This window comes from Mercenaria mercenaria, chromosome 14, assembly GCF_021730395.1.
Source record: "Mercenaria mercenaria strain notata chromosome 14, MADL_Memer_1, whole genome shotgun sequence".
In the NCBI taxonomy this organism is placed as follows: Eukaryota; Metazoa; Mollusca; class Bivalvia; order Venerida; family Veneridae; genus Mercenaria; species Mercenaria mercenaria.
Genome location: NC_069374.1, coordinates 34129346 through 34157101, shown reverse-complemented (window position 1 = coordinate 34157101; position 27756 = coordinate 34129346). Strand labels below are relative to the sequence as shown.

Below are 27756 nucleotides of genomic sequence, written 5' to 3'. Positions count from 1 at the left end.
ATTCTGGGTCAAGTGGTTCTCTAGTTATTGATTGGAAATGGTTTTCAATGTTCAGGCCCCTGTGACCTTGACCTTTGACGGAGTGACCCCAAAATCAATAGGGGTCATCTACTCTTCATGACCAATCATCCTATGAAGTTTCAACATTCTGGGTCAAGTGGTTCTCTAGTTATTGATCGGAAATGGTTTTCAATGTTCAGGCCCCTGTGACCAAAAACAATAGAGGTTGTCTACTCCAGCAGCCCTACAACCCTATAAAGTTTGAAGGTTCTAGGTCAAATGGTTCTCCAGTTATTGCTCGGAAATGAAGTGTGACGTACGGACGGACAGGGCAAAAACAATATGTCTCCTGGGGGAGACATAATAATGTAAAATGGTTATTTCAGTAGATCTGATGGCTAGGAAGCCTTGTGTAAAGATGCAATGATTACTGGAATGCAGAACTTTACCCAAAGTATGAAGAAGACGATTCACTTGTGAGCAGAATAGCTGCACCTGTGAGTAGAATAGCTGCCCCTGTGAGCAGAACAGCTGCACCTGTGAGTAGAATAGCTGCACCTGTGAGTAGAATAGCTGCCCCTGTGAGCAGAACAGCTGCACCTGTGAGCAGAACAGCTGCCCCTGTGAGCAGAACAGCTGCTCCTGTGAGCAGAACAGCCGCTCCTGTGAGTAGAACAGCTGCACCTGTGAGCAGAACAGCCGCCCCTGTGAGCAGAACAGCTGCACCTGTGAGTAGAACAGCTGCCCCTGTGAGCAGAACAGCCGCCCCTGTGAGCAGAACAGCTGCACCTGTGAGCAGAATAGCTGCCCCTGTGAGCAGAACAGCTGCACCTGTGAGCAGAACAGCTGCACCTGTGAGCAGAACAGCTGCCCCTGCGAGCAGAACAGCCGCCCCTGCGAGCAAAACAGCTGCCCCTGTGAGCAGAACAGCTGCACCTGTGAGTAGAATAGCTCTCAATATTCTTCAAATAGTTGAGCATAAAACTTTACAAAGATGCCTTAATTTGGTACAGTTTTATTTCATTTTTCATAAATAAGAAGAAATGATACAATGTGGAAAACACATCAAAGACTGATGTCATATGTATGTCATTTATTTTGTCGTAAAACACAATCTTATTTTTAAATTGAAGTCCACAAAATAAGTGACAATATAGAGCAAGTGAAACAGATGAAATATACCCTGCATGTTATGATGTACAATATCAGCTTCCTGAAATGCTCCCCCAAGTAAAAATAACAAGATAAATGATGGCCCTACTCTTTTATTTATTCAGTAATCGGTTGAACATCAGACAACACCTTTTCTTATATAACACATCATTCTGAAGTACACCAATGAGGTTATACAAACTTTTTAAATAAGTATGTTAAGAAAACTTAAGAAGTTTTAATAGCTTGATATTATCTCAGAGCTTGGTCAATCAGAAACTGTCAGAATATCTGAATCATTTTTATGGCCAGAATTTTTTGAAAACTACATTTTTGGCCATATAATTAGAATGACTACAGGTTATCTTCCTAAATTCAGAAAGTTCCTATTCAACCCATGGTTGTAGTTAAATACAACTTATATTCAGTACTTGCCATTTTGGAAAGACTTCTGGAAAAGCCCTAACATGGAATTTGTGAATCAAACTATAGCATTATGAATGGGGCTTTTGTAGCTTAAAAAATATGAAATGTCTGTTTTAGATACTCTTTGCTTACTGTAAATATGTATCAAAGCAAGATAAAAGTGAAAATTCAATGGTCTTTACTTTAACCTGTTAAAGTTGTAAACTGCTCGCTCTCCATGATCACCCTCATATTAAAAACAAGAGCTGTCCGTAAGACAGCCAAGCTCGACTATTCGAAATATTGTCACAGAAGCAGGAAATTATTACCCAAAATGTTAAATATCAAAAGAGTTTTAAGTTCGAAAGGGGACATAATTTGACCAAAATACATATCAGAGTTATGGGACTTGATGTTATCAACTAGTTTTATAACCCCGAAGAAACATGTTAAGTTTCAATTCAATATCTGCATTAGTTTTGGCGATAGTAACTTGCATGTTAAACTTTAACCAGAATTTTCTAAGTCCAAAAGGGGGCATAATTTGCTCAAAATACATGTTAAGAGTTATGGAACTTGATCCAGTGAGGTTGGTAATTGACCTTGAAAAAGAATAAATAAGTTTCAAAGCTATATGCCTTTTGGTAATAGCTGTATGTACTTGCACGCAAAACTTTAACCAGGATTTTCTAAGTCCAAAAGGGGGCATAATTTGCCCAAAATACATGTCAGAGTTATGGGACTTGGTGCTATCAACAAGTTTTATAACCCCGAAGACACATGTGAAGTTTCAATTTAATATCTGTAGTAGTTTTGGAGATAGTTACTTGCATGTAAAACTTTAACCAGAATTTTCTAAGTCCAAAAGGGGGTATAATTTGCCCCAAATACGTGTCAGAGTTATGGAACTTGACCCAGTGAGGTAGGTAATTGACCTAGAAAAAGAAAAAATAAGTTTCAAATCTATATGCCTTTTAGTAATAGCTGTATGTACTTGCACGCAAAACTTTAACCAGAATTTTCTAAGTCCAAAAGGGGGCATAATTTGGCCAAAATACATGTCAGAGTTATGGGGCTTGACCCAGTGAGGTAGGTAATTGATCTAGAAAAAGAAAAAATAAGTTTCAAATCTATATGCCTTTTAGTAATAGCTGTATGTACTTGCACGCAAAACTTTAACCAGAATTTTCTAAGTCCAAAAGGGGCATAATTTGGCCAAAATGAAGGTCAGAGTTATGAGACTGGTGCTATCAACTAGTTTTATAACCCCGAAGACACATGTGAAGTTTCAATTCAATATCTGCATTAGTTTTGGAGATAGTAACTTGCATGTAAAACTTTAACCAGAATTTTCTAAGTCCAAAAGGGGGCATAATTTGCTCAAAATACATGTCAGAGTTAAGGGACTTGACCCAGTGAGGTAGGTAATTGATCTAGAAAAAGAAAAAATAAGTTTCAAATCTATATGCCTTTTAGTAATAGCTGTATGTACTTGCACGCAAAACTTTAACCAGAATTTTCTAAGTCCAAAAGGGGGCATAATTTGCTCAAAATACATGTCAGAGTTAAGGGACTTGACCCAGTGAGGTAGGTAATTGATCTAGAAAAAGAAAAAATAAGTTTCAAATCTATATGCCTTTTAGTAATAGCTGTATGTACTTGCACGCAAAACTTTAACCAGAATTTTCTAAGTCCAAAAGGGGGCATAATTTGGCCAAAATGAAGGTCAGAGTTATGGGACTTGGTGCTATCAACTAGTTTTATAACCCCGAAGACACATGTGAAGTTTCAATTTAATATCTGTAGTAGTTTTGGAGATAGTTACTTGCATGTAAAACTTTAACCAGAATTTTCTAAGTCCAAAAGGGGGTATAATTTGCCCCAAATACGTGTCAGAGTTATGGAACTTGACCCAGTGAGGTAGGTAATTGACCTAGAAAAAGAAAAAATAAGTTTCAAATCTATATGCCTTTTAGTAATAGCTGTATGTACTTGCACGCAAAACTTTAACCAGAATTTTCTAAGTCCAAAAGGGGGCATAATTTGGCCAAAATACATGTCAGAGTTATGGGGCTTGACCCAGTGAGGTAGGTAATTGATCTAGAAAAAGAAAAAATAAGTTTCAAATCTATATGCCTTTTAGTAATAGCTGTATGTACTTGCACGCAAAACTTTAACCAGAATTTTCTAAGTCCAAAAGGGGGCATAATTTGGCCAAAATGAAGGTCAGAGTTATGAGACTTGGTGCTATCAACTAGTTTTTATAACCCCGAAGACACATGTGAAGTTTCAATTCAATATCTGCATTAGTTTTGGAGATAGTAACTTGCATGTAAAACTTTAACCAGAATTTTCTAAGTCCAAAAGGGGCATAATTTGCTCAAAATACATGTCAGAGTTAAGGGACTTGACCCAGTGAGGTAGGTAATTGATCTAGAAAAAGAAAAAATAAGTTTCAAATCTATATGCCTTTTAGTAATAGCTGTATGTACTTGCACGCAAAACTTTAACCAGAATTTTCTAAGTCCAAAAGGGGGCATAATTTGGCCAAAATGAAGGTCAGAGTTATGGGACTTGGTGCTATCAACTAGTTTTATAACCCCGAAGACACATGTGAAGTTTCAATTCAATATCTGCATTAGTTTTGGAGATAGTAACTTGCATGTAAAACTTTAACCAAAATTTTCTAAGTCCAAAAGGGGGCATAATTTGCTCAAAATACATGTCAGAGTTATGGGACTTGACCCAGAGAGGTTGGTAATTGACCTAGAAAAAGAATAAATAAGTTTCAAAGCTATATGCCTTTAAATGATAGCTGTATGTACTTGCATGCAAAAACTTAACCAAGGTGTGACGCCGACGCCGACGCCGACGCCAGGGTGAGTAGAATAGCTAGACTATTCTTCGAATAGTCGAGCTAATAAATGATGACAGACAGTAAACAAGTCACAGATTTCTGGCAAGACAGTTGTACTGAACATGTTGCAGAGGTTTCAGTAATGTACAATTAAACAATGGAAATAGGCAGTGGTTAAAAATTTGATAATATGAACACATCAGTGGTCAAACATCATGTGTTAATAGGGAAACTAGTGTATAGCATTATTTAATTAATAGCTGATACAAAAGTTCCAGAATTAAATCCATCCAGGTTTGTTTATACCGGTGTGTTGCTAACACTCAACGGTGAATGCAAAGGGTTTAACCGGCGTTTATTTTTCCCCCGTGGACGTGCTGGTTTTGGTGACAAAGGCTCGGAATCAGATCCCTCACTTTCATTTTCTTTCTCTGCTTGACCTACAATAAAACCAGGATAATGTAAAACATTTTTAACACAAAATCTTAGAGCTGTGTTGTCCTCCAGATTTTCACCCTCCAATTCTAGAAATTCCTAGAGATTCAAATACTAACTTTAGTGAATGCCAAGAAGAAAGAAGAAGAAGAAATACTAACTTTCTAAAATTTTCTCTGACAAAAGCAAGCAGAATCAAAAGATTTTAAGAAAAAACGTTTGCTTATGTATGTCAGAATGAGACTGGACAAAATGATATTTAAACAACTTGGTTGTTTGTCTATTGATAAATATTTCTGATACCATACAATGATACTAACCTACTCATTTAAGTATTTCCCTTTCTAGAACTAACAGTTAAAAAAATAACGGAAAGTGTAAGAAATAATGGAAAGTCTTTGCAAAAAGTACTTAACATAATAATTTTCTTTTTTTATTTTGCAAAAAAAAAAAAAGAACTACCTGCAATCTTAACAATACCAGTAAACCATTTTAACTACCCCTGATAAAAACAAAAGAAAGACTGCCACCAAAAAACTGACACAGCCAAATTAATACTGCTAATGTATAGAAACCAAAACTGAAAACCAGAAATACAGGTAGTATACACATGAATAGTATACATGCAACACTAGGGCTATTTCATTCATGTTCTAATCAATGTTCCAAAATGTTTCTGAATTTATTGCAAACTGATTTAAATAGAAAGAGGGCAGGAACAAAAGTCATGACTTTCTAACTGGTCATCAGGTCATGCCATTGCTTCGTCACACCACGTTTTGTTCAAGGCTGTCAGCAAATCTACTTTTTTATATATTTCTTGGACATCTAGCGAATATAATATTCAACAAGTAGGAGCAATACACCTTAAAGAGCTGCAATTCATAAATTTTCTTTTCAAAATAAAATGTATGTGTTCAGTAAATACAGTTGAAACTCGATTATCTTGAACTTGCTTAGCTCAAAATTCAAGCTATCTCCAAGACATTTTTACGTCCCATCCAGAAAACACATGGACAAAATTTCACTTTAAGGTAGTTCTGCACTTTAGGATCGAATTTTTTTTCTACAATGTAGAATTTTATTAAACTCTGATTTTTCAAAACTTCGGAATATTCTATGAAAATTCAGCAAATAAAAAAGATTTTTGCGATATTTGGCTACGATTAAAGTGAACCGCCTATTTCAAGCCTATTTCGAACTTCTGTTGTCTCATAGGGAAACACTTGGTCCCTTTTAATTTGAGATATCAAGTTTCAACTGTATTGGAAACCAGTAAAGGGGCATAACTTAACAGAGCTCCTTTCCGGTTTCATTATATCATTAAAGGTCAAAGACAACCAATTTTTCTAGTAAAAACCAATTTAAGTAACACCAAAAACCACATTTCATTTTTTTTGGACGCTTTGCAATAACATAGAAAAATACGTAGAGGGCAGTTTTGTGTTATGTACCGTTTTATTTTCTTTGGACATTATACCTAACTGTGGCACTGACATGCAAGCAAAACAATATTAACAAAAGCCAGACATAAGTCGCTTCTTCTCTTTCCTAAGTTTTAGGCATTTCTGTTGGTCAGGAGGTCACCTGCTATCCCTCCACATTTCAGTCATAAGATGCAACAGTGTACAAAGTATTATCAATTTATTTCATTAATCTTTTGGACAGTTGATATCAAAACAGCTGCTATTATTAAATAGAACTTCTGTCTGGCTCAGCATGTTATCAATGGAAAGTCTGTTGTTACACAACTGGGGTGAATGAATACCTCTACTCACCATATACCCCAGGGTTAAATGTCAAACTAAAGCAGAATAATATAGTTAGAGCAATGCTGCATGAATGAACCACAATCAGGGCTATAGCTATTTTAAGCCTTCTAAAGCTAACCCTTCTGATTGAACATAAAATTGAACAAATACAGTATAACAATTTTGTAATAGCTGGTTAACAAAATAACTTCATTTACAGTAAATGCTATTTCTCTCAACAAACGAATCTGGAACATTATTTAAAATACGAACCAAATACAACAGGATCAGTTATTCTAAGGATGGTAAAGTTATTAACTGATGAAAATGCTAACTTGTAAACATGCCATGCATATAAATTCATTAACAAAACAAGTGAAACATTATGCAAAGAATTTAAACAGTGAAAATGAAACTCACATATTAATACCTTTTTTCTTTTTAGAAGTTTTATCTACTTCGAATAATTCTATATCACTATCATCACTGTCATTGAACACAGCTGCTGGTTTTTTCTTTGCTCCTCGGCCATGCTGCGTTCGAGTCACTGGAGTATCTGTTCCTGGTCCCGTTTCTTCATCTGAACTGTCTGTCTTTCGGCGGCCTCTTTTTGGCTTTGCTTTATGAGCTGAAAGTACGAATACATGCTTATTCAACTTTGGGCATCGTATCAAAATGAAAGCTAGTAGGAAGGAAAAATAATGTTGTTTATAGTAGTAATCAATTTCCTTATTTCATGGGCAGCATGGTCTGTTCAAACACTGGTCCTTCCTTAATCATTCAACCGAGACAATTATTTGTCCTATTCTTCATTGAAAAAGTTCTGATTTCCAGTCCTAGAATCTATAATTCAAGATGAATCTGTTATTATATCACACATACACACCAGATTTTGTTTAATTATCTTGCCTATGTAAGCATTTAGAATACATGTTTCCTGAAGATCAACTAATACCCTATACATTACACTGCTATTCAAAGTCTACTATGAATACACTAACCTGCTGGTGTTTTGGCACCTTTCCTCGGTGTTTTTCCTTTATGTTTTATTGGCGAGGCTCCAGCACGTTCTACTAGCTCATCTTCGTTGAGGCCCTTCTTGTGACAACTCTCAAGTCTGTGTTCTAACTCATCTATCAAGGTCTGTGAACATGACAATGATTATGTGTTGTTGTTATATGATAATACCTGCCACTTAAGTCTTGACATTTTCATATCAAGAAAGTTAATGAATCAGTTAGTAATCAGTTCAGTAGTAAAGCAATCCGCACTGGTCAGAAACACAGTCTTTCAGCAATCAACAAAACACATTCAAATTTCTTTCTGAAAAAATATTAATATCTTACTTCAAAGTCTTCAGACTTTCACTCCTACAAATTTTAAGCTATTCAGGAAAGTGGATACGTTTTTCACCTTTCATTTCAGACGTTTTTACTACAGATTGTGTAATTTTTGAGAAGGCTTTATTTAGCAATTTCATGGTTAGAAGCCTCCTTCGCTGTGTTAAGAATATGCTAAATGTGTGTATTTGTGTTTAAGGATAAGATGCAATTTAATATTCACGTTTTAAACTTTCGAGTGATATCTGCACTTAAACAATTGCTACCCAATTTACAGTCAATAACAGAACTGAAAATTAATATCATTAACTTGATTCTACAAACATGAAATCATACATTCACAAAATGTCAACTGTAATATTTTTCTGAAGTTTCAACTTTCCAGTCTTGAATTTATAATTCACACTTTTTCAGTACTAACCTTAGCCTCAGGTTTGGCAAAACTCCTAGATTTGCTGATAATGGTACAGAAACAGTTGTACACCTCTTCATCCGCCAGTTTGTCAGCAAAACACATGAAATTCTCATGCAGCTTTGCAATAGATTTCTCACTATATGACAGCATAGACAGACAAAATGACAGGTCACGCCACTGTCGGTCAACCCTGAAAAAACAAAGTGGCGGAATTTTTATATACCTAGGCAATACTAAAATACTCGGTTAAAGTTTCAAAAAATAATTTAACCACTAATTCTTCAAAAGAACTGTAACTAATTTATGCCTAAATACTTTATCAGGGAATCATCACCAAAGTTGATGAGCAGACACGGTAAAATCTTTCAATCAACTTTGAACCTTCATTTGTAATTCTGAAAATCTCCCAATTAGGTTTTATGAAACCACCAGACTACCAATTTAGCAATATCGTCGGTCAACACCAAACTTTGCACTTTCTGGGCAAAGGCATTGTAAGTTAGAAACGGAAGAAATGATGTGGTAAAAGCATGTGCAGATGAATTGATTTTTTTTTTGTTGCGTTTAATGTTGCACCAACACAGTTAATGGTTATACGGTGACTTTTCCAGCTTTGATGATGGAGGAAGATCACAGGTGCCCCTCTGAGCATGGTTTCAACATGGATGGGCCCTGGATAGAACTCCGGCCTTCCGTAAGCCTGCAGGATAGCTTCCTCACATGAAGAATTCAATGTCCCGAGTGAGGTTCAAACCCATAGGTGAGCAGCGATTTGAAGTCAGCGACCTTAACACTCCACAGGAGCCCCACTCCCCCACCCCCATGTGCAGATGAGTTCATGTGATTGTATAAATGTCATTATAAAATTGACATGATTATCTTCCTATTAACTGTCTTGCAATTACTATTCTGAGGAGAGGACAACTGTAAGCTAATATAGCTTTCTGTCCAATTCCTGGAATGCTGTATTGTAAATATTTCATGCTTTTCGGAATAAAAATATGTTTAAACTAATTACTATTCTGGACAGAATGATAGAAACTACAGATGTTACCTTGTGGCTCTGTATCTATGACACAACTTCTCCACCAAACTTTCACAATGTTTGTCTTTCTGTATGAATGAAAACAGGTACCTGAAAACAACATATGTAAGTAAATGAGGCAAAAATTCTAGAATCAAATAATATCTGACATTTCATCAATATACGAACCACAGTAGCTCGAAGTGTACAGCTTTTCTATAGCATGTCACATGTACCTAAATATTGAAAATGACAGTTGAAGTACACATCTAAAGATTGAATATTTTAGTGAAAGATGGCCATCTGGATGTCTTTAAAAGGCAGCAAACATAACTTTCTGGCCACAGAGGCCCATTCTAAAATACAAATCTTGAGTCATTACTTACTTCATAATAATCCTGAAGTGCTCCTCGTCAATTCCGATGTCAGGATCTGACAGTCTGCTAATCATGTCAGGCATTATGTTGTATACAGCATTACCCTGAAACAAATATTGTATCAATTCAGTATTGTCCAAAAATTCCTTTTCTAATGAAATTGGCTTTCCTTATCAATCCAAAATACTTTTGAAGACTATTATTAATATCTTTTAAGCAATAAGCATAAATCTTTACCATGGAAAAACATGTTGTCCCCCAATAAATACAATGCACTACTGCCAAAGACATTTATTTAAAGAAAATATAATGTGAAGAAGTTGCAATGTAAGAAGTCTGTTAGTTGGTCTTGCTTTAGATCACAAAACACAGAGACACAAGTTGCCAATGATAAAGGAAGATCCTAGGTGACCCTTCAGACAAGGACTGCCAAACTCTTTACTCATATGACGGTATGAGCAGGGCTCTGACCCAGAGGTGAGGGGCAAGTGATTTAGAGTCAGTGACCTAAACCAATCAACCATAGATGCCCAAAAAGTTGCCACTTAAGAACCAGCTTTAACAGTTTTTTTTAGATACTTCCAAACCTTTGTTACAGATATGTAACTTTAACACTGTTAGTTTCAATGAAATCATTTACCTTCTTTGCCAATTCATTGAAGAAAAGTTTAGCAAGACTGGCGATTCTCTCGTCATGGTCTACAATACAGATGGCCATTTCACTGATCTGACCTTTCACCTTGATCATGTCATTCAGGATCAGATGTGTTAACACTTGCATTGTATTCTTCCTCACATCTGATGACTCATCTCTCAATCTACAATTATAACAGAACTTTTAATATTGAGAACAGTTATCTACTTTTAGCCCTTCAGAAAGTAGGTTAATGTTTGATTAACCCAACCTGAGTCAACTTACAGGAAAAAATCTGGACCGGAGATTATGAAACTGAGACTGTAAACCAGTCTAAGAATGCAGACTTTTCATTGGTCATTTTCAAAACTGTGTTCAGAAACAACTAATCAGACGCTAGAGTTTTGAGGAGCCTAGTTTTCTGATGTTGAAGCCAATAATGTTTTATAAGAGGTTGGTACCCAAGTAATGGAAACTATGATTAAGCACAAATATAGACTTTACTGGGGGTTAAGCGGGGACTGTAATGTTGGTGAGAGCTTGAAGGACTTTGGAAGAGATTCACAAAAGGAATGTCTTGAGTAATATTATTTTGAATTAAAGGAGTCATTTTAAGGAGATGTTTAAAGATTTCCATACAAACAATACAAAGAAAACTAGCCATTCCAGGGCAGTCAAGATTTTAAACAAAAGAGAATGATTTAAAGAAATATGTTAGATTGCCCAAGGAATATTGCTGTCAACTTATTTTGAAATCGGACAGAGGGGAAGATTTTTAGTTTCCGTAACACACTAAAGAGAAAACTTGCTCTACCCCTTGCTCAAAAAATATCTGGAAGAATTTGGTAAAAGGTCACCAAAGGGACATTTCTGCAAAAGTATTCTCAAAATCAGGCCAGCTGTTTCTGAGGAGAGGATTTTTAAAGTTTTTCCTTTGGGTTGAAACAGCAACCAAAATTCTGCATATGGATGACCAAGAATCTGAAAGAGGACCACCAAAACAAGAGGACCATGATGGTCCTGAATCGCTCACCTCTTCCCACATGACCCAGTTTTGAGTATGACGTCGTTTTTTCTATTATTTGACATAGTGACCTAGTTTTTGAGCTCATGTGACCCAGTTTTGAACTTGACCTAGAGATTATCAAGATAAAAATTCTGACCAATTTTCATGAAGATCCATTGAAAAATATGGTCTCTAGAGAGGTCACAAGGTTTTTCTATTATTTGACCTATTGACCTAGTTTTCGAAGGTACGTGACCCTGTTTTGAACTTTACCTAGATATCATCAAGGTGAACATTCTCACTAATTTTCATGAAGATCTCATGAAAAATATGGTCTCTAGAGAGGTCACAAGGTTTTTCTATTTTCATACCTACTGGCCTAGTTTTTGACTGCACGTGACCCAGTTTCGAAACTGACCTAGATATCATCAAGGTGAACATTCAGACCAACTTTCATACAGATCCCATGAAAAATATGGCCTTTAGAGAGGTCACAAGGTTTTTCTATTATTTGATCTACTGACCTAGTTTTTGACGGCACGTGACCCATTTTCGAACTTGACCTAGATATCATCAAGGTGAACATTCTGACCAATTTTCATGAAGATCTTGTGAAATATTTGGCCTCTAGAGAGGTCACAAGGTTTTTCTATTTTTAGACATACTAACCTAGTTTTTGACGGCACGTGACCCAGTTTCGAACTTGACCTAGATATCATCAAAATGAACATTCTGACCAACTTTCATAAAGATCCCACAGAAAATGTGACCTCTAGAGTGGTCACAAGTTAAAGTTTACAGACGCACGCCGCGCGATCACAAAAGCTCACCTTGTCACTTTGTGACAGGTGAGCTAAAAATATTCCTGTGAAGTTTACTCGGTGGTTTTGGAGATGTATGTTCTTTAAAGAAATTGTGGACGACTGACGATGGACATCAGTCTAAAATCTCACCTGGGTGAGCTGAGAATTACCTTAAATCTTTGACCTCTAAGTGTGACCTTGACCTTTGAGGTAGAGTACGAGTCTTGAATTGTTACGTGGTATATTTGTGCCAAGTTATCTGAATATCCGCACTTGCATAAAAAATATTGTGAAGACAAGATAAAATGATCTTTAAACTTTGACTTAACAATGTATTTTCAGTTTGTTTTCTACATCTGATGTGTATATTTAAAAGACATAAGAACTGAAATAATCCAATCATTTCAACTCTATAATACCTTGCATAAAGATGTGGTGTCCATGGTTCAACTAAGTTGGGAAATCTGAAACATAAATCTCCCATAGCAATGATGGTGTTGGCACGTATGATTGGGCTGGTCGACTTCTCCAACATGGTGAACAACAACTGCAAATGCTGATCGCAGAATTCTGAACTAACCATCATAAACTTGGCGAGAGCCAGTGAGGCAGCTGTCTGTAGTTCCTGGTCCGGGTACTTCTGGTGGTTGCTACACACTGCCTCTAACAGCGGACCAAATGCAGCCAATAGTGTGTTACCTACAATCACATAATAACCTCGTGGAATTCAATCTGCATTTCAAAAAAGACTCTTCCTAAAGTGTAATGTATCTTCACATTTAACAAGAAATTTATACATAAATCTCGGAGCAATTTTATCAACCAAGGTTTTTTTCATAAAGATAAACACCAACTTTGCATAAAACAAACATTTGAAACATTGGGGAATTTTGTTATTATATGGAAGAAATTTTGTTTTCAGTATATTGAAAAGCACCAGCCAGGAACTATGATACAGAATCAGCAACCAGGAATTCATCATAACATCCATACACTATGTCACAGTACTTAGTTGGATTGCTATAAAATACCATTCTGACACAGGGATGACTACACAATTCTAGTTTTAATTTTTCTTAAAATACACTTCTCTTAACATCTCTGATAAGGAAAATACTGCCAGACAAAGGCATACAAATTATTTTACACTACACTTGTTTCTTAATTAGTGCAATAAACAAACTTTTAATTTTCCCAATGATACTGATATACAGAGGCTGCAATGTATTTATTAACAATTTCTTCATTGCTTTCTTTATCTTGACATAAAATATAGTCATACCTGTGACCACCTCACATTCACAGATTTTTCGGATATATTCACTTTCAGCATCTTCAGCAGCTGCCCCAGCTAAACCCATCTCTTCCTCAATATTCTCGTTATCCTGTGTAAATACATACACCTTAATATACACACCTGAACTTTCAGCATTGGTTAAGTAGATCTATTCATACATGGTTGAAGTATTTTCCTTTGATGAATCAAATTCAATTCAATATCCTTGTTATCCTACGTAACATACATGTCTAAATTTAATAATGGCTAATTTGACGAATTTTTTTAACCTATTCTTAACTAATCCAATATACAGTTAGCCTTTTGATCTTTGGAAGCCAGTTAAAAGACTGCTCGAGATGTACGTGTTTTTCTTTTGTCCTGGCTTTCTCAAAACTACACATTCTAGTACTGTAGTCATTCCATATGTGAAAATTAAAAGCTGAACTATGCTACTACAAGAGAATTTTAGAACTAAATCTTTCCTAGAAGAGTATCCTGTTCCTGAATTTTATAAACTTGTTTATTAATCAACATTCCAGCAGAATCTCTTAAATAAATTCATAAAAAGAGGACAATTACTGCTTTGGAATATTTGTGAACACAGGCTAAACTCAAGACTCCAATAGAGCATACATGTACCTTTGTTCTGTTCTGTTTGCTGGCAGGTGTCTGGATCCAGTCTTTCTGTTCTTGTATAGCTCGGCGACGCTTCATTTCACCAAACACAGCTACATCTAGATGTACTAGCTGCCTTAGCGCCACATGACCCACTAAAGACAGGAGGCGTGACAACACGCCAGAGGCAAAAGTGACCTTTTCTTCATCTTCTTTCTCCAGGGCTGAAAAAAGTACGTTAAGGTTTAAAGACCTGAGTCACCAAAGGCCGAAAACAATTTTTTTTTGAGAAAAATGCAGCCAAGTAGTGACTAATTTGGCACAAAAAAAAAAACAAGAGGGCCATGATGGCCCTATATCGTTCACCTGTTTACCATTGCTTTAACCAAAAACAAAAAGAAAAAATTCTTACAAGGTACAGGTATGTCAAAATACACCTAAAAATTAGAGGTACCATCCATGCTGTACCACAGAAAAGTGGTCTCGGTTTTTTACCTACGGCCAATAATAAACAAGAGGACCATGATGGTCCTGAATCGCTCATCTCTTCCCACATGACCCAGTTTTGAGTATGATGTCGTTGTTTCTATTATTTGACATAGTGACCTAGTTTTTGAGCTCATGTGACCCAGTTTTGAACTTGACCTAGAGATTATCAAGATAAAAATTCTGACCAATTTTCATGAAGAACCATTGAAAAATATGGTCTCTAGAGAGGTCACAAGGTTTTTCTATTATTTGACCTATTGACATAGTTTTCGAAGGTACGTGACCCTGTTTTGAACTTTACCTAGATATCATCAAGGTGAACATTCTCACTAATTTTCATGAAGATCTCATGAAAAATATGGCCTCTAGAGAGGTCACAAGGTTTTTCTATTTTTATACCTACTGGCCTAGTTTTTGACCGCACGTGACCCAGTTTCGAAACTGACCTAGATATCATCACGGTGAACATTCAGATCAATTTTCATGAAGATGCATTGAAAAATATGGCCTCTAGAAAGGTCAAAAGATTTTAATAATTTCAGACCAACTGACCTAGTTTTTGACCGCAGTTGACCCAGTTTCAAACTTGACCTAGATATCATCAAGATGAACATTCAGACCAACTTTCATACAGATCCCATGAAAAATATGGCCTCTAGAGAGGCCACAAGGTTTTTCTATTATTTGAACTACTGACCTAGTTTTTGAAGGCACGTGACCCACTTTCGAACTTGACCTAGATATCATCAAGGTGATCATTCTGACCAATTTACATGAAGATCTCATGAAATATATGGCCTCTAGAGAGGTCACAAGGTTTTTCTATTTTTAGACCTACTGACCTAGTTTTTGATGGCACGTGACCCAGTTTCAAACCTGACCTAGATATCATCAAGGTGAACATTCTGACCATTTTTCATGAAGATCTTGTGAAATATATGGCCTCTAGAGAGGTCACAAGGTTTTTCTATTTTTAGACCTACTGACCTAGTTTTTGAAGGCACATGGCCCAGTTTCGAACTTGACCTAGATATCATCAAGATGAACATTCTGACCAACTTTCATAAAGATCCCACAAAAAATGTGACCTCTAGAGTGGTCACAAGCAAAAGTTTACGGACGCACGCACGCACGGATGACGCATGATCACAAAAGCTCACCGTGTCACTATGTGACAGGTGAGCTAAAAAAAAATGAGATGGTTGGATGTCATTACATTTTAAGAAATATTCAAAAACAAGTAAACCGTAAGACTGCAGGTATAAACTTGTGTTGATAAATACACACATTTCAATCAACACAAGACATGAAACATACAAATGTCACTGGAAACTCTATATTACTGTACTGGGTAGCGGGGACATAAAACTGAATTTATCTGACCAGTGATCATACATCTAAAAAGCATAACTATCTACCATCTAAAGGATTTCCATCCTCGTCTGCCTCTTGACTATCTTTCTCAGAGACGTCCCCAGTCTGGCTACACTCCAAAGCAAGCTTCTTAATCAAGTCTCCACATATTATATCTGGTGACTCTCCAAGCTTGTAGATGACATTGACTGCTTGCTCCATAAGCGGTATCCAGTAACGATTCTCGAGGTCGGTGCTAGATTTTACGAGGATTCTTGTCAAGCTTGTAAACATATCATGGGTCTCTGACAGCCTGTATGGGTCACTTGCCACATCTCCTTTCATCTGTAGAGAAAACAAAAACTCTTGATACTTTAGAAATGTATTTTTCAGAGACCATTTTTCAGTTCTAATTTTCAAATCTCAAGCTATGTATGTGTGTTTTCAGTGCATTGATGAACACCTGGGTAAAATCTGTTAACTTCGTGCATGTTGGACAACTTCCTCAAATGGAAGAATTTGTCAACTTGCTGACGGGACTTGAACTGGTTTTTGGCATAGAAGCTAATTCATGTTATGTGTAACTGACAGCCATTGAGGAGTAAGTAGTCACATATGAAAATCACAAAAGCCAACTGACAGTATCTTGTAATTTTATAAAAAATTGTGTTATCAAAATTACAGCTTTTTTTCCCCCATTAAACTACTGAGTGAACCTACTGTTTTTGGTGTGCTCAACTTCAGTAGTGCCAGGCAGGTATCTCTAGCAAGCAGGAGGTCTGTATCTGCTCTGGGTCCGAGTCCCTCCATCACCAGAACATCAATGTTGGTCTTCACTACAGCCATATCAGCTCTGTAAAATAATGTCGTAGTTAATTAGCTATTAATGAAATTTTCCAGCTGTTTATCAGTCATATTTTAATGGCAGTTAACACTCTTACACCTTGCAAGCTGATCATGGTCTGCAATGTTCACTATTTAGACAGTAAATTTTCAGTGAACACCACTTAGAATAATACTGAAGTGGTACTGCCCGAATTGAATGATGGACCAGTCCTTTTTGGAAATTTGGCTGGATAAAGGTTAACTGTTCCCCATTACTTCATCTACATCTATTACTGTGATATTAATATTTGTTGGGTTAAGTGGTTGAATAAACCCGAGAAATTAAATCCCAACAAACAAATGAAACTCCGAAATATTAACAAATCCAAATCCAACGAAATAGCTGTTTGGGTCAAAATCACGAAATTTAATACCCACAGCATTAAAGGCGTACGCTAGAATTCGGGCGATAATTTAAGCATTTCTTCAAACTTTTGATATTGAAGGACAATCATCTAAGAAACAAAAATATGCAATAAAAGTCTTAAATAACTTTTATTGCATATTTTTGTTTCTTTGAAGATTGTTCTTCAATATCCAAAGTTTGAAGAAATTCAATTATTTGGAAAAATTTGGCCCATTTCATATACAGGGAATTCAAACAAGCCTTAAAATGATTTCACAATATATAAACAAGTAATTAAACATTATGCTACTTGACATTCTATCGATTATGCTAGACTCGAGTGCAACCCAGTAATTCCTATAATAAACTGCACCAAATCAGCAGTTCAAAATTTGTACTCAAAAGCATCTTCTTGAATGCATTCTAATGTTAAAACTGTTATTACCCAGCTGCCATGGCAATAAGCTGTACAGCAGCTCGGCTTTCATCTGGAGTGGTGCCGGCTATCTTCATTGTAAATCTCTCCCATAACATTTGTATAACACTCTGTCCAAGCTCTCCTGATTTCATCAACTCTACAATCTACAGTTATAATAAAAGGTCATTGGCCCAAATTTTTCACAAGCTGCATTTCTACATAGAATCAAGCCAAATTAATCTTATTCATAATTTTTTTTATTTGTATGTTTATAAAATGCTTTATATTTGTTTGATACCATCTTTGACAGTGTATGTCACTTTCATGGATTCCATACCAGAACTTGCTTGTTTTTTAGACGATACCTTTACAGTTTTTACAAAACAAACCAACAACAACCCAATTTCAAGGAGAATGTGTACCATTGCACTTCAAGATTGTAGTCCTTTGGTCCCCCTATTTTGGCAGTAGTGATATGTGTAACAATCTGCTAAAATGTCTAGGATTCTTAAAAAAAAAATTCTTAGAATGTAGATGAATAGGAAACCACAAAGTTCACAAGTGAAATCTTATTCTGTTTATCATCTTACCAGTCCATCCAATGAGGTCAAGTCACACAATGTAGCTCCCATTGTCAAAGCTGACAAATTATTTACTATCGCCTGGGCTTTAGACCTGTATAATGTATAAAATTATGTATAGAAGGAATGTGATAATGCGATGAAACATGGTATACAGGTACTTTAGGACAAACAGGATAGGACTTTGTTTTTGTGACCACTAGGGTCAAGGTCACTGTAAGAAGAAACAGGACATGTACTAGGTTTCAAGGGGTTTCTTTACCTTGTGTTCAAATTGTGAATATGACACAGTATTAGCTATAGAACTGTCTTACAGAGAAGAAACCAACATTATATATACCAAAACATTGTAAACTTGGAAATGAAAGTCACATTTGTATTGATCTATATTCAGGGTTCAGGCGCAGGAGACCCTCCATGTAAAAATTATGTGCATGAACTTGGTGAGTCAATTTTCAGCACTTTCTTAGGATCTGAAAATACCTAAACCTAACCGTCAGCTTTTCATCTCTGAAAAAAAAATTCATGCCGGGGAAAAAAAACAATAACACAAATCCATTAGAGTCCATAACAGAACTGGAGATTTTTGGAACTTAGTCAAATCGTTCATAAAGGCCCATACTGATGTTGTCTAAGTGTCAGTATATGCCTCAGATGTCAGATGTTTTCTTATTTGAGAGCTGCAGACCTAGACATTTCAGAAATATTTTCAAAATGACTTTCATGTAAGAAATGTGGATTCTATGGAAGTATGAAAGGGCCATCAGACGCTAATACATTTTACTACGTTACAGGTGTGGAAAGGATATATGGACCTGACAACTCTGTTCACCTTGCATTTCCTCCTTGTGGATTCAGGTAAAGTCTTTTGTATGCAGCCACCACAGCGTCTTTTATCCCAGATTCCTTTGACCAGATTAGGGGCAACATTCTCCGGATTCCAATCATTGTTGCTGTCAAACCAAACTCAAAACCAGTAACAAAGAATTCAATGGCTTCCATCACATCTGTTAAATTCTTTGAGCCGAGAAGTTGCGAGATAACTGGCACAGCTGCTTGTAGCTGGGTTGCAAATGCAAGTGACTCCTGTATTGATAGAAAGAACGCTTTATCAACTCAGAATAATTTTTAACAGTGGTAAAATTTATACAAAAGATAGATGTCCGTTTTGTAGTTGTAGATTTTATTTCAAAGTCTTACGCTTCTTACTCTTAAAACCGGTTCATGGGTAAAGTAAATTTATGATACTGTGAAATCATTAATATTCGAGAGGGACTAATTTTCGTGGAAGAGTCAATCCACGAAATTTAATCCCAACTAAAAAGTAATATTCCCATTCATGTTATACTCAAAAGTTGAAATCCACAAATTCATATCTCCATGAAATTGCCATTTTGACCAAAACCACGAAATTTCCTGCCCATGAAATTAAATCATTTTACAGAATGGAACAGAAATTCAATACTGTGAAAGAAAGGACGTATGTCTTTGTATTGTTTAAGTAAAAAGTTTAAACAGAACACCTGAGACATCATTCAGGTACTTTTCAAAGACTTTTTTTACTTTTTCAAAGACGAAACCATGTCTTGAAATCTTTAATACTTTCAACAGCATCAATGAACTATTTCCAAAATGGTGCAGTAGAAGAAATTGCACCCTGCGCAAACTATGATAAAATGCTGTCAACTTATGATAGCTGATGTATACTGGAATGGTATGTAACAAAATACCATTAGTTTCTCATTTTCTATCTTTTTAAATTTATTTTTCCCACAGAACAAGTTGCTAAAAGTTTTAATAACTTTTAATGCATTTTGGGAGAAATTTAAGTTCTTCTTTTTTTAATTCACTTTCTTTTGCATGTTTTTAGGGTTTTAGTAATTTTCAAGTTTTCAAGGACTGATATCAAATTCAAGGACTTTTCAAGGCCTGTGCAAACACTGGTATAAATACTGAATGAACAGACCTTGAGATACTGCACCAAGACTTGTTGTTTAGCTATCTCATTGACTACAGCAGGATCTCTTTGTGTATCAGTCTGCATTGCTTCAGTGGCTGAGAGGGCGTGGCTTGCATGCTTCTTCACTGAAAATACATGGGTGAAAGTTTGGAATATTGAAAATCCTGAAAAAAAATTGCTGGGGGCATGGGGGCCGCTAGGGCCCCCAGTGGGTCCAGGGCAAAGCCCTGGTAGGGGGGCCAGGGGGGCAAAGCCCCCCGGAAGCTACTGAGAATTAGTGATTTTGAATGCTTAGAACAGCCCTATTCTAGCCTTATACGTGTGCCAAAAAATTACTAATTATGTTGCACAAAATGCATGATTATCAGTTAACAGTAACTTTTTTAAGTCAAGGACTTGTTTCAACAATATACCCTCAACATGTTTTTGTAAGGTTCAGACTGAAACAACCCGATAATTCTAGCAACATTTTTGTTTTTTCATCCCACCCTTTTTTTTCTTCTTTTTTTTAAGTTTTGGCACAACATTCACTAAATGCAGACCCTGCAATATCCGGTTTTCGTAGCAAAAGACCCCATAGATCACCATCAGTGCCACATTCAGATAGCCAAACCAATCTCCATTTGTTACCATGTTTGCTTTCTAAGTCCTAGGTATTGTACGCTGGCGGTAAAAACTTCATTTTTCACCCACTATCCCGTGACCCCTAATTACGGCGCGTTCATCCCCAATAAAAATCTTGATTTTATTCGTGTTCCTCATGGAAAAACTTTGGAGATAAAAAGCCTGCAAAGCGTAGAAATCAAGACATGCGTTTGAAAGTCCGTGCAAACTTTGACTCGGCAATTTTTAGGCGCACGTGAAAGTCATGAAAAACGTGAGTGAATAGTTATATAAATGGTCGTCTTGCTTCCTTTTATCAGTATGCAGCTGTTTATATATTTTTCCTGTATCCTATCTGATCTACATTGCTTTGGATTCGAAACCCCCGGAAATAATTATTTTGAGAAGTGTCCAAGAATATGGACACAATAATTATCATCAACCCGTCCCTGTTCAAAGCGGAAGAACATTAACAATTATCGGTAAATATTCTGTTGATAAAATAAGTACTGGCCTTGTTTTCGTCATCAGTTAAAACCCCCTCAAAGAGCTAAAAGAAGTGTGTCGGCAACATGGCATCTGTAGTGGAGATCAAAGTTGCCCGAGATTGTCATGGCATTACGTCATATTTTCGCGCCATGTGACACATCACTGTCTAATCGTACCGCCTCGGTTCTTTAAAACAGTAAAAAGTATCTTCTTTATTTTCTTTTTAAAAGCGAATGAGCAATATTCCGTATAAACTGACAGGTAAACTGTGTCAAACGACAAGTGACCTATTTGCCCTCAAGGAATTTATATTTTTGTTTGAGAAGAATATCTTACATATCCTGTCAAAAATACACCTACAAAGATTCATTTACTTATCAAACTTATTTAAAACCACAGCAACATCATACTGCTTTATTTTAAAACCACATTTCTATTTACGTCCACGAGGTGTTACTGCCGCATTACAGAAATGTTTGCCAAAATTGTTTTACTCGATGTATTGAAAAAGCTGCCGCGTTTTTATTATTTAAGATTTTTTAATTCTGTTTTTTGTAATTTCTTGTCAAAAGTCTGAATTTTATGACCATAGAATGTATTACTTATTTACTTTTAAAAATAAATAAATAATTAAGACCGCGCTGTTTGAAATTTTACAAATAGGCCTAACTGTATGAAAATTCGATCGTTTTTATAGAATATTGCCTACATTTCTGTCGATATATTATTAAAATTGTTATAGAATTCAAACTGTGTTACTTCTCAAGTGGTGCTGAAAATTTGAAGCGATTATATTAAAAAATGAATGCATTACGTGCGTTTTTTGGTGTACGTGTCGATAAACAAAGATATTATTATTACGATAGGTCGCTCATGTTCGTGGAATGGAAAATTACTGGTATGACGTTTTGATATTTTACGATTCGCGGGAAAATTCCAGTCAATCCAGGTTATTTTTAAGGATGTAATTTCTGAATTTGGTAAAGTTACGAGAAAAATCCACTCACCCGATCCGACGAGCATACAGAGAGGTCCATTCGTCCCTATCCAGACATTAACTCGCCAATCCTCGCATAAGACATAACTCGCAATATACGAGGCGTCTAAATGTTCTTAGTGTTTGAAGATAAAATTGCATGCAAGAAATCGAGAAATGCATGCTGCAGACAAAAGTCTGTGCAAATCCTGACGCGGGGGAACTTTTCGGCGCACGTAAAATTTATATGAAAAACTAACAGTTGTTTTTATTGAAGTACAGCGACTATGCGGGCCAATCAAAATTGTCATATGCGAGATGCGCTGCAAACATAGAGTCGGTTGTGTTTGTCGGCGATCAATTGATTTTTCGATCTTTGTGGGAATGACGACACTATACCCCCCCCCCCGGACTTTCGACCCGGATTTAGACTATTTGGAAAAACGATCCCGGTCGAGATGGAAAATCCTGAACTTCCGGAGTATTCCGGAAAACTTTCACCCATGAAAATACAACTAGTCAGTTACTTTTTTTTTTTTTTTTGGTGGGTTTAACATCACAGGTCATATGGCAACTTTCCAGCTTTAATAGTGGAGGAAGACCCCAGGTGTCCCTCCATGCATTATTTTATCACTGGCGGGCACCTGCGTAGAACCACTGACCTTCTGTATACAAGCCAGCTGGATGGCTTCCTCGCATGAAGAATTCAACGCCCAAAGTGAGGCTTGAACCCACATAGGTGAGGGGCAAGTGATTCGAAGTCAGCAACCGTAACTGCTCAGCAATGGAGGCCCACAGTCAGTTACAATACATCTACAATCAGTTACAAATGGTAGCATTGATAACATAGTAAGTTGTATGCAGTAACTCAAATGAGAGACTTAAGTTAAAATGAACTAAGCAATGCATTCTCAAACATTAGTATGCACACAGGTTCTTTTTTCCAATAGTTGAACTTGAGTGAATTAAAGAGTTAGACATACTTTATTCCATTCTCCTATTGTAACTACAGCCCTGTTATTGCACCTACATGTCAGTTTTTAGATCAGTAACAGAACAAAATAAACAGAAAAGTTATCGGAAATATGTAATTACATTCTCCCTCAAGTGTTCAACAATTCAGACATTTTTAAAAATGACTTTTTCTAATATACATACCTATGAACAGATTTTTCAAACATGTTAATGTATCCATGGCAACTGATTCTTTTTCTTCTTCCTCATTTTCCTGTTCAGTGTTGTGTTTCTCTGTAGCTATATCAGGAAACGACTCCTTGGCTGCATTCATCAACATTACAGCATCCTTCAGTTGGCTGCCTGTCAACTGTGTGTAGATCTTCTCTAAAACCCTGTCATAGATACATGTACAATATTTCAAATAGAATTATTGAGTCTCCATAACCCGTGTACTGAATAAAAATGAACATTTTTTCTTATCAAATGTTTGTCTTAAATGAAGAAATAAAAAGTTCCCAAACGTAGTTTATCGTAGAATAACCCGAGTTTAGAGTTCTTATGTGTAAGAATATATATTGTTTCGCATAAGAACGAAAAACTCGGGTTATTCTACAATAAATCACACTTGGGAACTTATTATTTTGATTCTAACACGACATACTAGTATCAACAGTGTTAGAAAGAATGGTAACTACTTTTTACGATCGTGCTACGCGTATGGATCGGATGACGTCATTGCACACGAGTGGTTTATTGCAGAATAACCCGAGTGATTTTACTCTACATGTATGTAGGTTATTTGCTGGTCGTGTTAGAATTAAAAAAATTTTGATAGTGGAGGAAGACCTCAGGTTATTTCATTACAGGCAAGCACCTGGTAGAACCAACAAACTTCAACTCAGCCAGGGAGCACCCCACTCCAACAATTTATTTCTAACAGGAGTGCCAAACTGTCACAAAATATGCATGTTACTGCAAATTTCTCTTGACTTTAAACATACCCTACTCACTCAGCAGACTGAATTTGGACTTTTTCAAGGGCCACAACTCCAGAGCAAATAGGACTATCCTGCTGGTTATCAAACTTGGCCAAGACAATGAGCCAATAAACATTCTAGCTATGTTTGCAGAACATTGGATACAGTGCTTCAGTTATTAATCGGACACTGTCAATTTTCCCAATTTTTATTTATTCAGGAGCCAGAACTCAAAACTGACTAGGACCATTAAGTTGGTAATTGAACTTGTCAGAGATATTATGCCAATTAACATTATGACCATGTTTAGTGAACATTAGACATGAACTACTGAAGTTAAGAGTGCTGACACCGTCAATTTTTGCAATTTGGAATAATTCAAGGCTATCAAGGGCCATATTTCTGGAGATACTAGTTCAAACTGGCTAGTTATTGGTCTTGAACTAGATTTTATAGAGATACTCACTCTATATAAGTTATTAGTTCTGAGAAAAATTACTCTAATAACCGAACAAACACTGTCAATTTTAAACATAACTCTGGAGATACTGGTCCAAGTGAACACTGTCATTTTGGCAACTTTGACCAATTCAAGGGTCATAACTCTGGAGATACTGAACTGGCTGCTTATTGATTTTTTTTAAAGATGCTCACACACACACTTTGTATAACTTTAGTTTGGTTTTGATTAAAAATACTCCAATTATTGAGCACACTGACTTTTTACAGCCTGCCGGTGCACCCCATGTTTCTTTTTGTACAGAATTAATTCTCCATAAAACATGGTCTAAATAGCCAATATCAGCACTTTTAGTCTTTAGTTTGCTCCTGGATTTCCCTCTTGTACTCTTGAATGGGGTTTCCTTTTTTGTCTGTTTAAACCATTTTTCTAAACTACTTGGTTACAGTCTCAAGAAAAGACATTTCCAATTCTTTTGTTTTATTTTCATGTGACATTGGTCGGAAACTTTCATTTCCAAAAAAATTGTATGACCATCAGTACAATTCAGCTTGTGATAAACAAAAGTAAATCTTTCGGAGCATTTCTCTAAATGAATATAAAAATATTTCTTTTATCTCGGATTTTTGCACCGCAGGCCCAGTTCCTTGGTTTCCCAAATGATGTCTGTCATCTCTCAAGTTCTGTAAATGTATTTTGATTCAATCCCCTTTGAAAATACATGTTTCATCCCCCCTTTGTCAGAACCGAAGTGAAGTATGAACAAAAGTGTCTGAATTCAAGACTGTCATGGATCTCAGGTGATCCCTAACAAACAAAACAACAATAATACTAACAATTCAACTGTATCCTCCTCTGCTATAAGACTTGCTGGTGTACTCCTGTTTTCCTCATCTTCAGCTATTTCATCAACAACAGGCAGCAGATCCTTCTTTAATGTTTCCCATTCTTCTTCTGTTTTTGCTTTGAATGACTCTGATCGCAAGAAAATTCAACTAAAATTACAGACTGTGACTCAAACTTATACATTTTATTAGTTTGTTTTGTTGCACGACACAATTATAGGCTATATGGCAACTTTCCAGCTTTGATGGTGGAGGAAGACGCCAGGTGTCCCTCTGTACCATATTTCATCACAGACAGGCATCTGGGTAGAACCACTGACCTTCTGCAAGCCAGTTGGATGGCTTCCTCACATGAAAAATTCATAGCCCCAATTGAGGCTTGAATCCACATCAATGAGTAGCAAGGGATTTGAAGTCAGCTGCCTTAACCACTCAACCATGGAGGCCCCTACATCAATATTAGAAAATCATTATTTTTCATGTATCTCTAAATTGCTTGCAGGCTTTATTTTCAGAATTATACTAATCTGACCTATGTAGGAGACAATAGATTATTCTTTGAAAAAAAAAGCCACATCATGAAATATAAGCATCTGAAATGTTTTCAAAATGTTTACTCTGAATCTAAATTAAAAAGGATTGTACCAACTTTTTTTGTAGAATCAAATACTGCATGGTAACAGCATTATTTGACTTTATTCTATTTCCCTACATTAATGCTAAAGAGGTTTACCATTTGCGTCTTCCACCTCCTCATCTGGCATCATCTCCTTCAGTTTTTCTGCCTCTTTCTCATAGCTCAACTCCAACTCCTGTGTCGACAGCTGTAATATACATCTTATATTATACATACATTTTAACCTTTCAAATTCTTATCAAAATGAAACACCTGAAAACTGATACACGACTGCTACTTGTAGGGATTTCTGTCTCTGGAAAATTAAGGCATTTAAAGCCAACACGACTGGAAATTGTAACACAGTAACCAACATCCCCCACTCAGGGACAATTTCGCAAAACTTACTGCTATTAAAGCCATATGAAGGTTTAACCAGGTGTATACTGAAAATATCTATCTATATTCCACCATCACACAACCATATATATATATATTACAGATGCAGAAATAGTATTTAAACTTTAAAAATGTCTGGAATTTATTACTGTTGACTGCTTTCAAATTTCAATATCTGTATTTTCAAAGATTTAATGGGATTTTTTATTCTTGAATTAGTGGGAAGATAGAATGAGAGCTTTGCAATGCAAGACAATATATGCAGGCTGATCATGGTCTGCACTGTTCACTATTCAGTCAGTAAATTTTCAGGGAACACCCCTTTGAATAAGAAGTGGTACTGCCCAAATTGAATGATGGACCAGTCCGTTTTAAAAATCTAGAAGGGTAAAGGTTAAAATGTTGGACGTTGAACTCTGCACATTGTCTCATCACCACCTCATAATCCAAGAGACAGGTCAATATAGACACGAAATATGAAAAACAGATGTGACATTTGAGCTAAATTTGTGACCTTTGACCTACAGACATCGTTCAAGCACATCCTCTTGTAGCAACCTTTTGATACACAATGTTTGAAGTCAATATCTTGAATGGTTAGTAAGCTATGCTCTGGATAAGAAATATGACCCTGACGGATGGACAGACGCACAGGCCATCACATAATACCCCCTTGCTCATATGCAGGGTCACACTTGGGTGTCAATGGTTAACAGTGTCCTGTCCATACCTTTTGTGATTAACATACCTATTTCACTACTGTATTTCTAAAATTCACAGAAAAAAAAAATATGTATTACTTCTTGTTTTTCCCTAATAAATTACTCCTGCATGCTTCAACTAGCCATTTCCTAAGAATTTTTTAATTGCAATACAGCTTACCTTGGCAGCGAAAGGATTGTTCTTCAACAAAGCTGTTATTAATTGTATGGCATATTTTCTCACAGAACTAGACTTGTCCTGAAGTCGACCAATGACGAGTCGCAGCAGATTTTCTTGGTGCGGGAGGGGCAAACATTTGGCATTAACAATCAAAAGCCAAATCTGGAGAACCTTGCTCCTCACATAGGCATGAATATCATGTACATGATCCTACAACAAAACAACAAATTTTCATTTTCCATAGTTTAAACCACTTTTTCGTTTCCATATATCTGGTACAAACTGCAAGAAATTATTTTTCTATAGACCACTTTATAAATAAATTATATTACTACAGTCAAACTATGTTAACTCGAACTTGATGGGACCCGCAAATTTATTTGAGTCAGTAGTAGTTTGAGCCATCAAAAAATATCTATTATACAAG

General features: G+C 36.2%; 1 protein-coding gene across 1 annotated transcript in view; it reads right to left on the bottom strand.

Annotated features, from left to right (window-relative positions):
• Window positions 1-3975: 3975 nt before the first annotated feature.
• LOC123527225 (condensin complex subunit 1-like) overlaps window positions 3976-27756 on the bottom strand; it is a 44048-nt gene continuing 20267 nt past the window's right edge. The window contains exons 11-30 of the mRNA XM_053523256.1: window positions 27330-27539; window positions 26166-26256; window positions 25424-25562; window positions 23352-23542; window positions 20132-20250; window positions 18998-19251; window positions 18175-18259; window positions 17612-17748; window positions 16656-16788; window positions 16001-16280; window positions 14118-14317; window positions 13482-13584; window positions 12619-12898; window positions 10397-10574; window positions 9766-9860; window positions 9410-9490; window positions 8362-8545; window positions 7602-7743; window positions 7031-7228; window positions 3976-4854 (exon numbers count right to left, since the gene is read on the bottom strand). Of these exons, the coding sequence (XP_053379231.1) occupies window positions 4715-4854; window positions 7031-7228; window positions 7602-7743; window positions 8362-8545; window positions 9410-9490; window positions 9766-9860; window positions 10397-10574; window positions 12619-12898; window positions 13482-13584; window positions 14118-14317; window positions 16001-16280; window positions 16656-16788; window positions 17612-17748; window positions 18175-18259; window positions 18998-19251; window positions 20132-20250; window positions 23352-23542; window positions 25424-25562; window positions 26166-26256; window positions 27330-27539 (3240 nt within the window). The 3' untranslated portion in view covers window positions 3976-4714. The remainder of the gene's footprint in view (window positions 4855-7030; window positions 7229-7601; window positions 7744-8361; window positions 8546-9409; window positions 9491-9765; window positions 9861-10396; window positions 10575-12618; window positions 12899-13481; window positions 13585-14117; window positions 14318-16000; window positions 16281-16655; window positions 16789-17611; window positions 17749-18174; window positions 18260-18997; window positions 19252-20131; window positions 20251-23351; window positions 23543-25423; window positions 25563-26165; window positions 26257-27329; window positions 27540-27756) is intronic.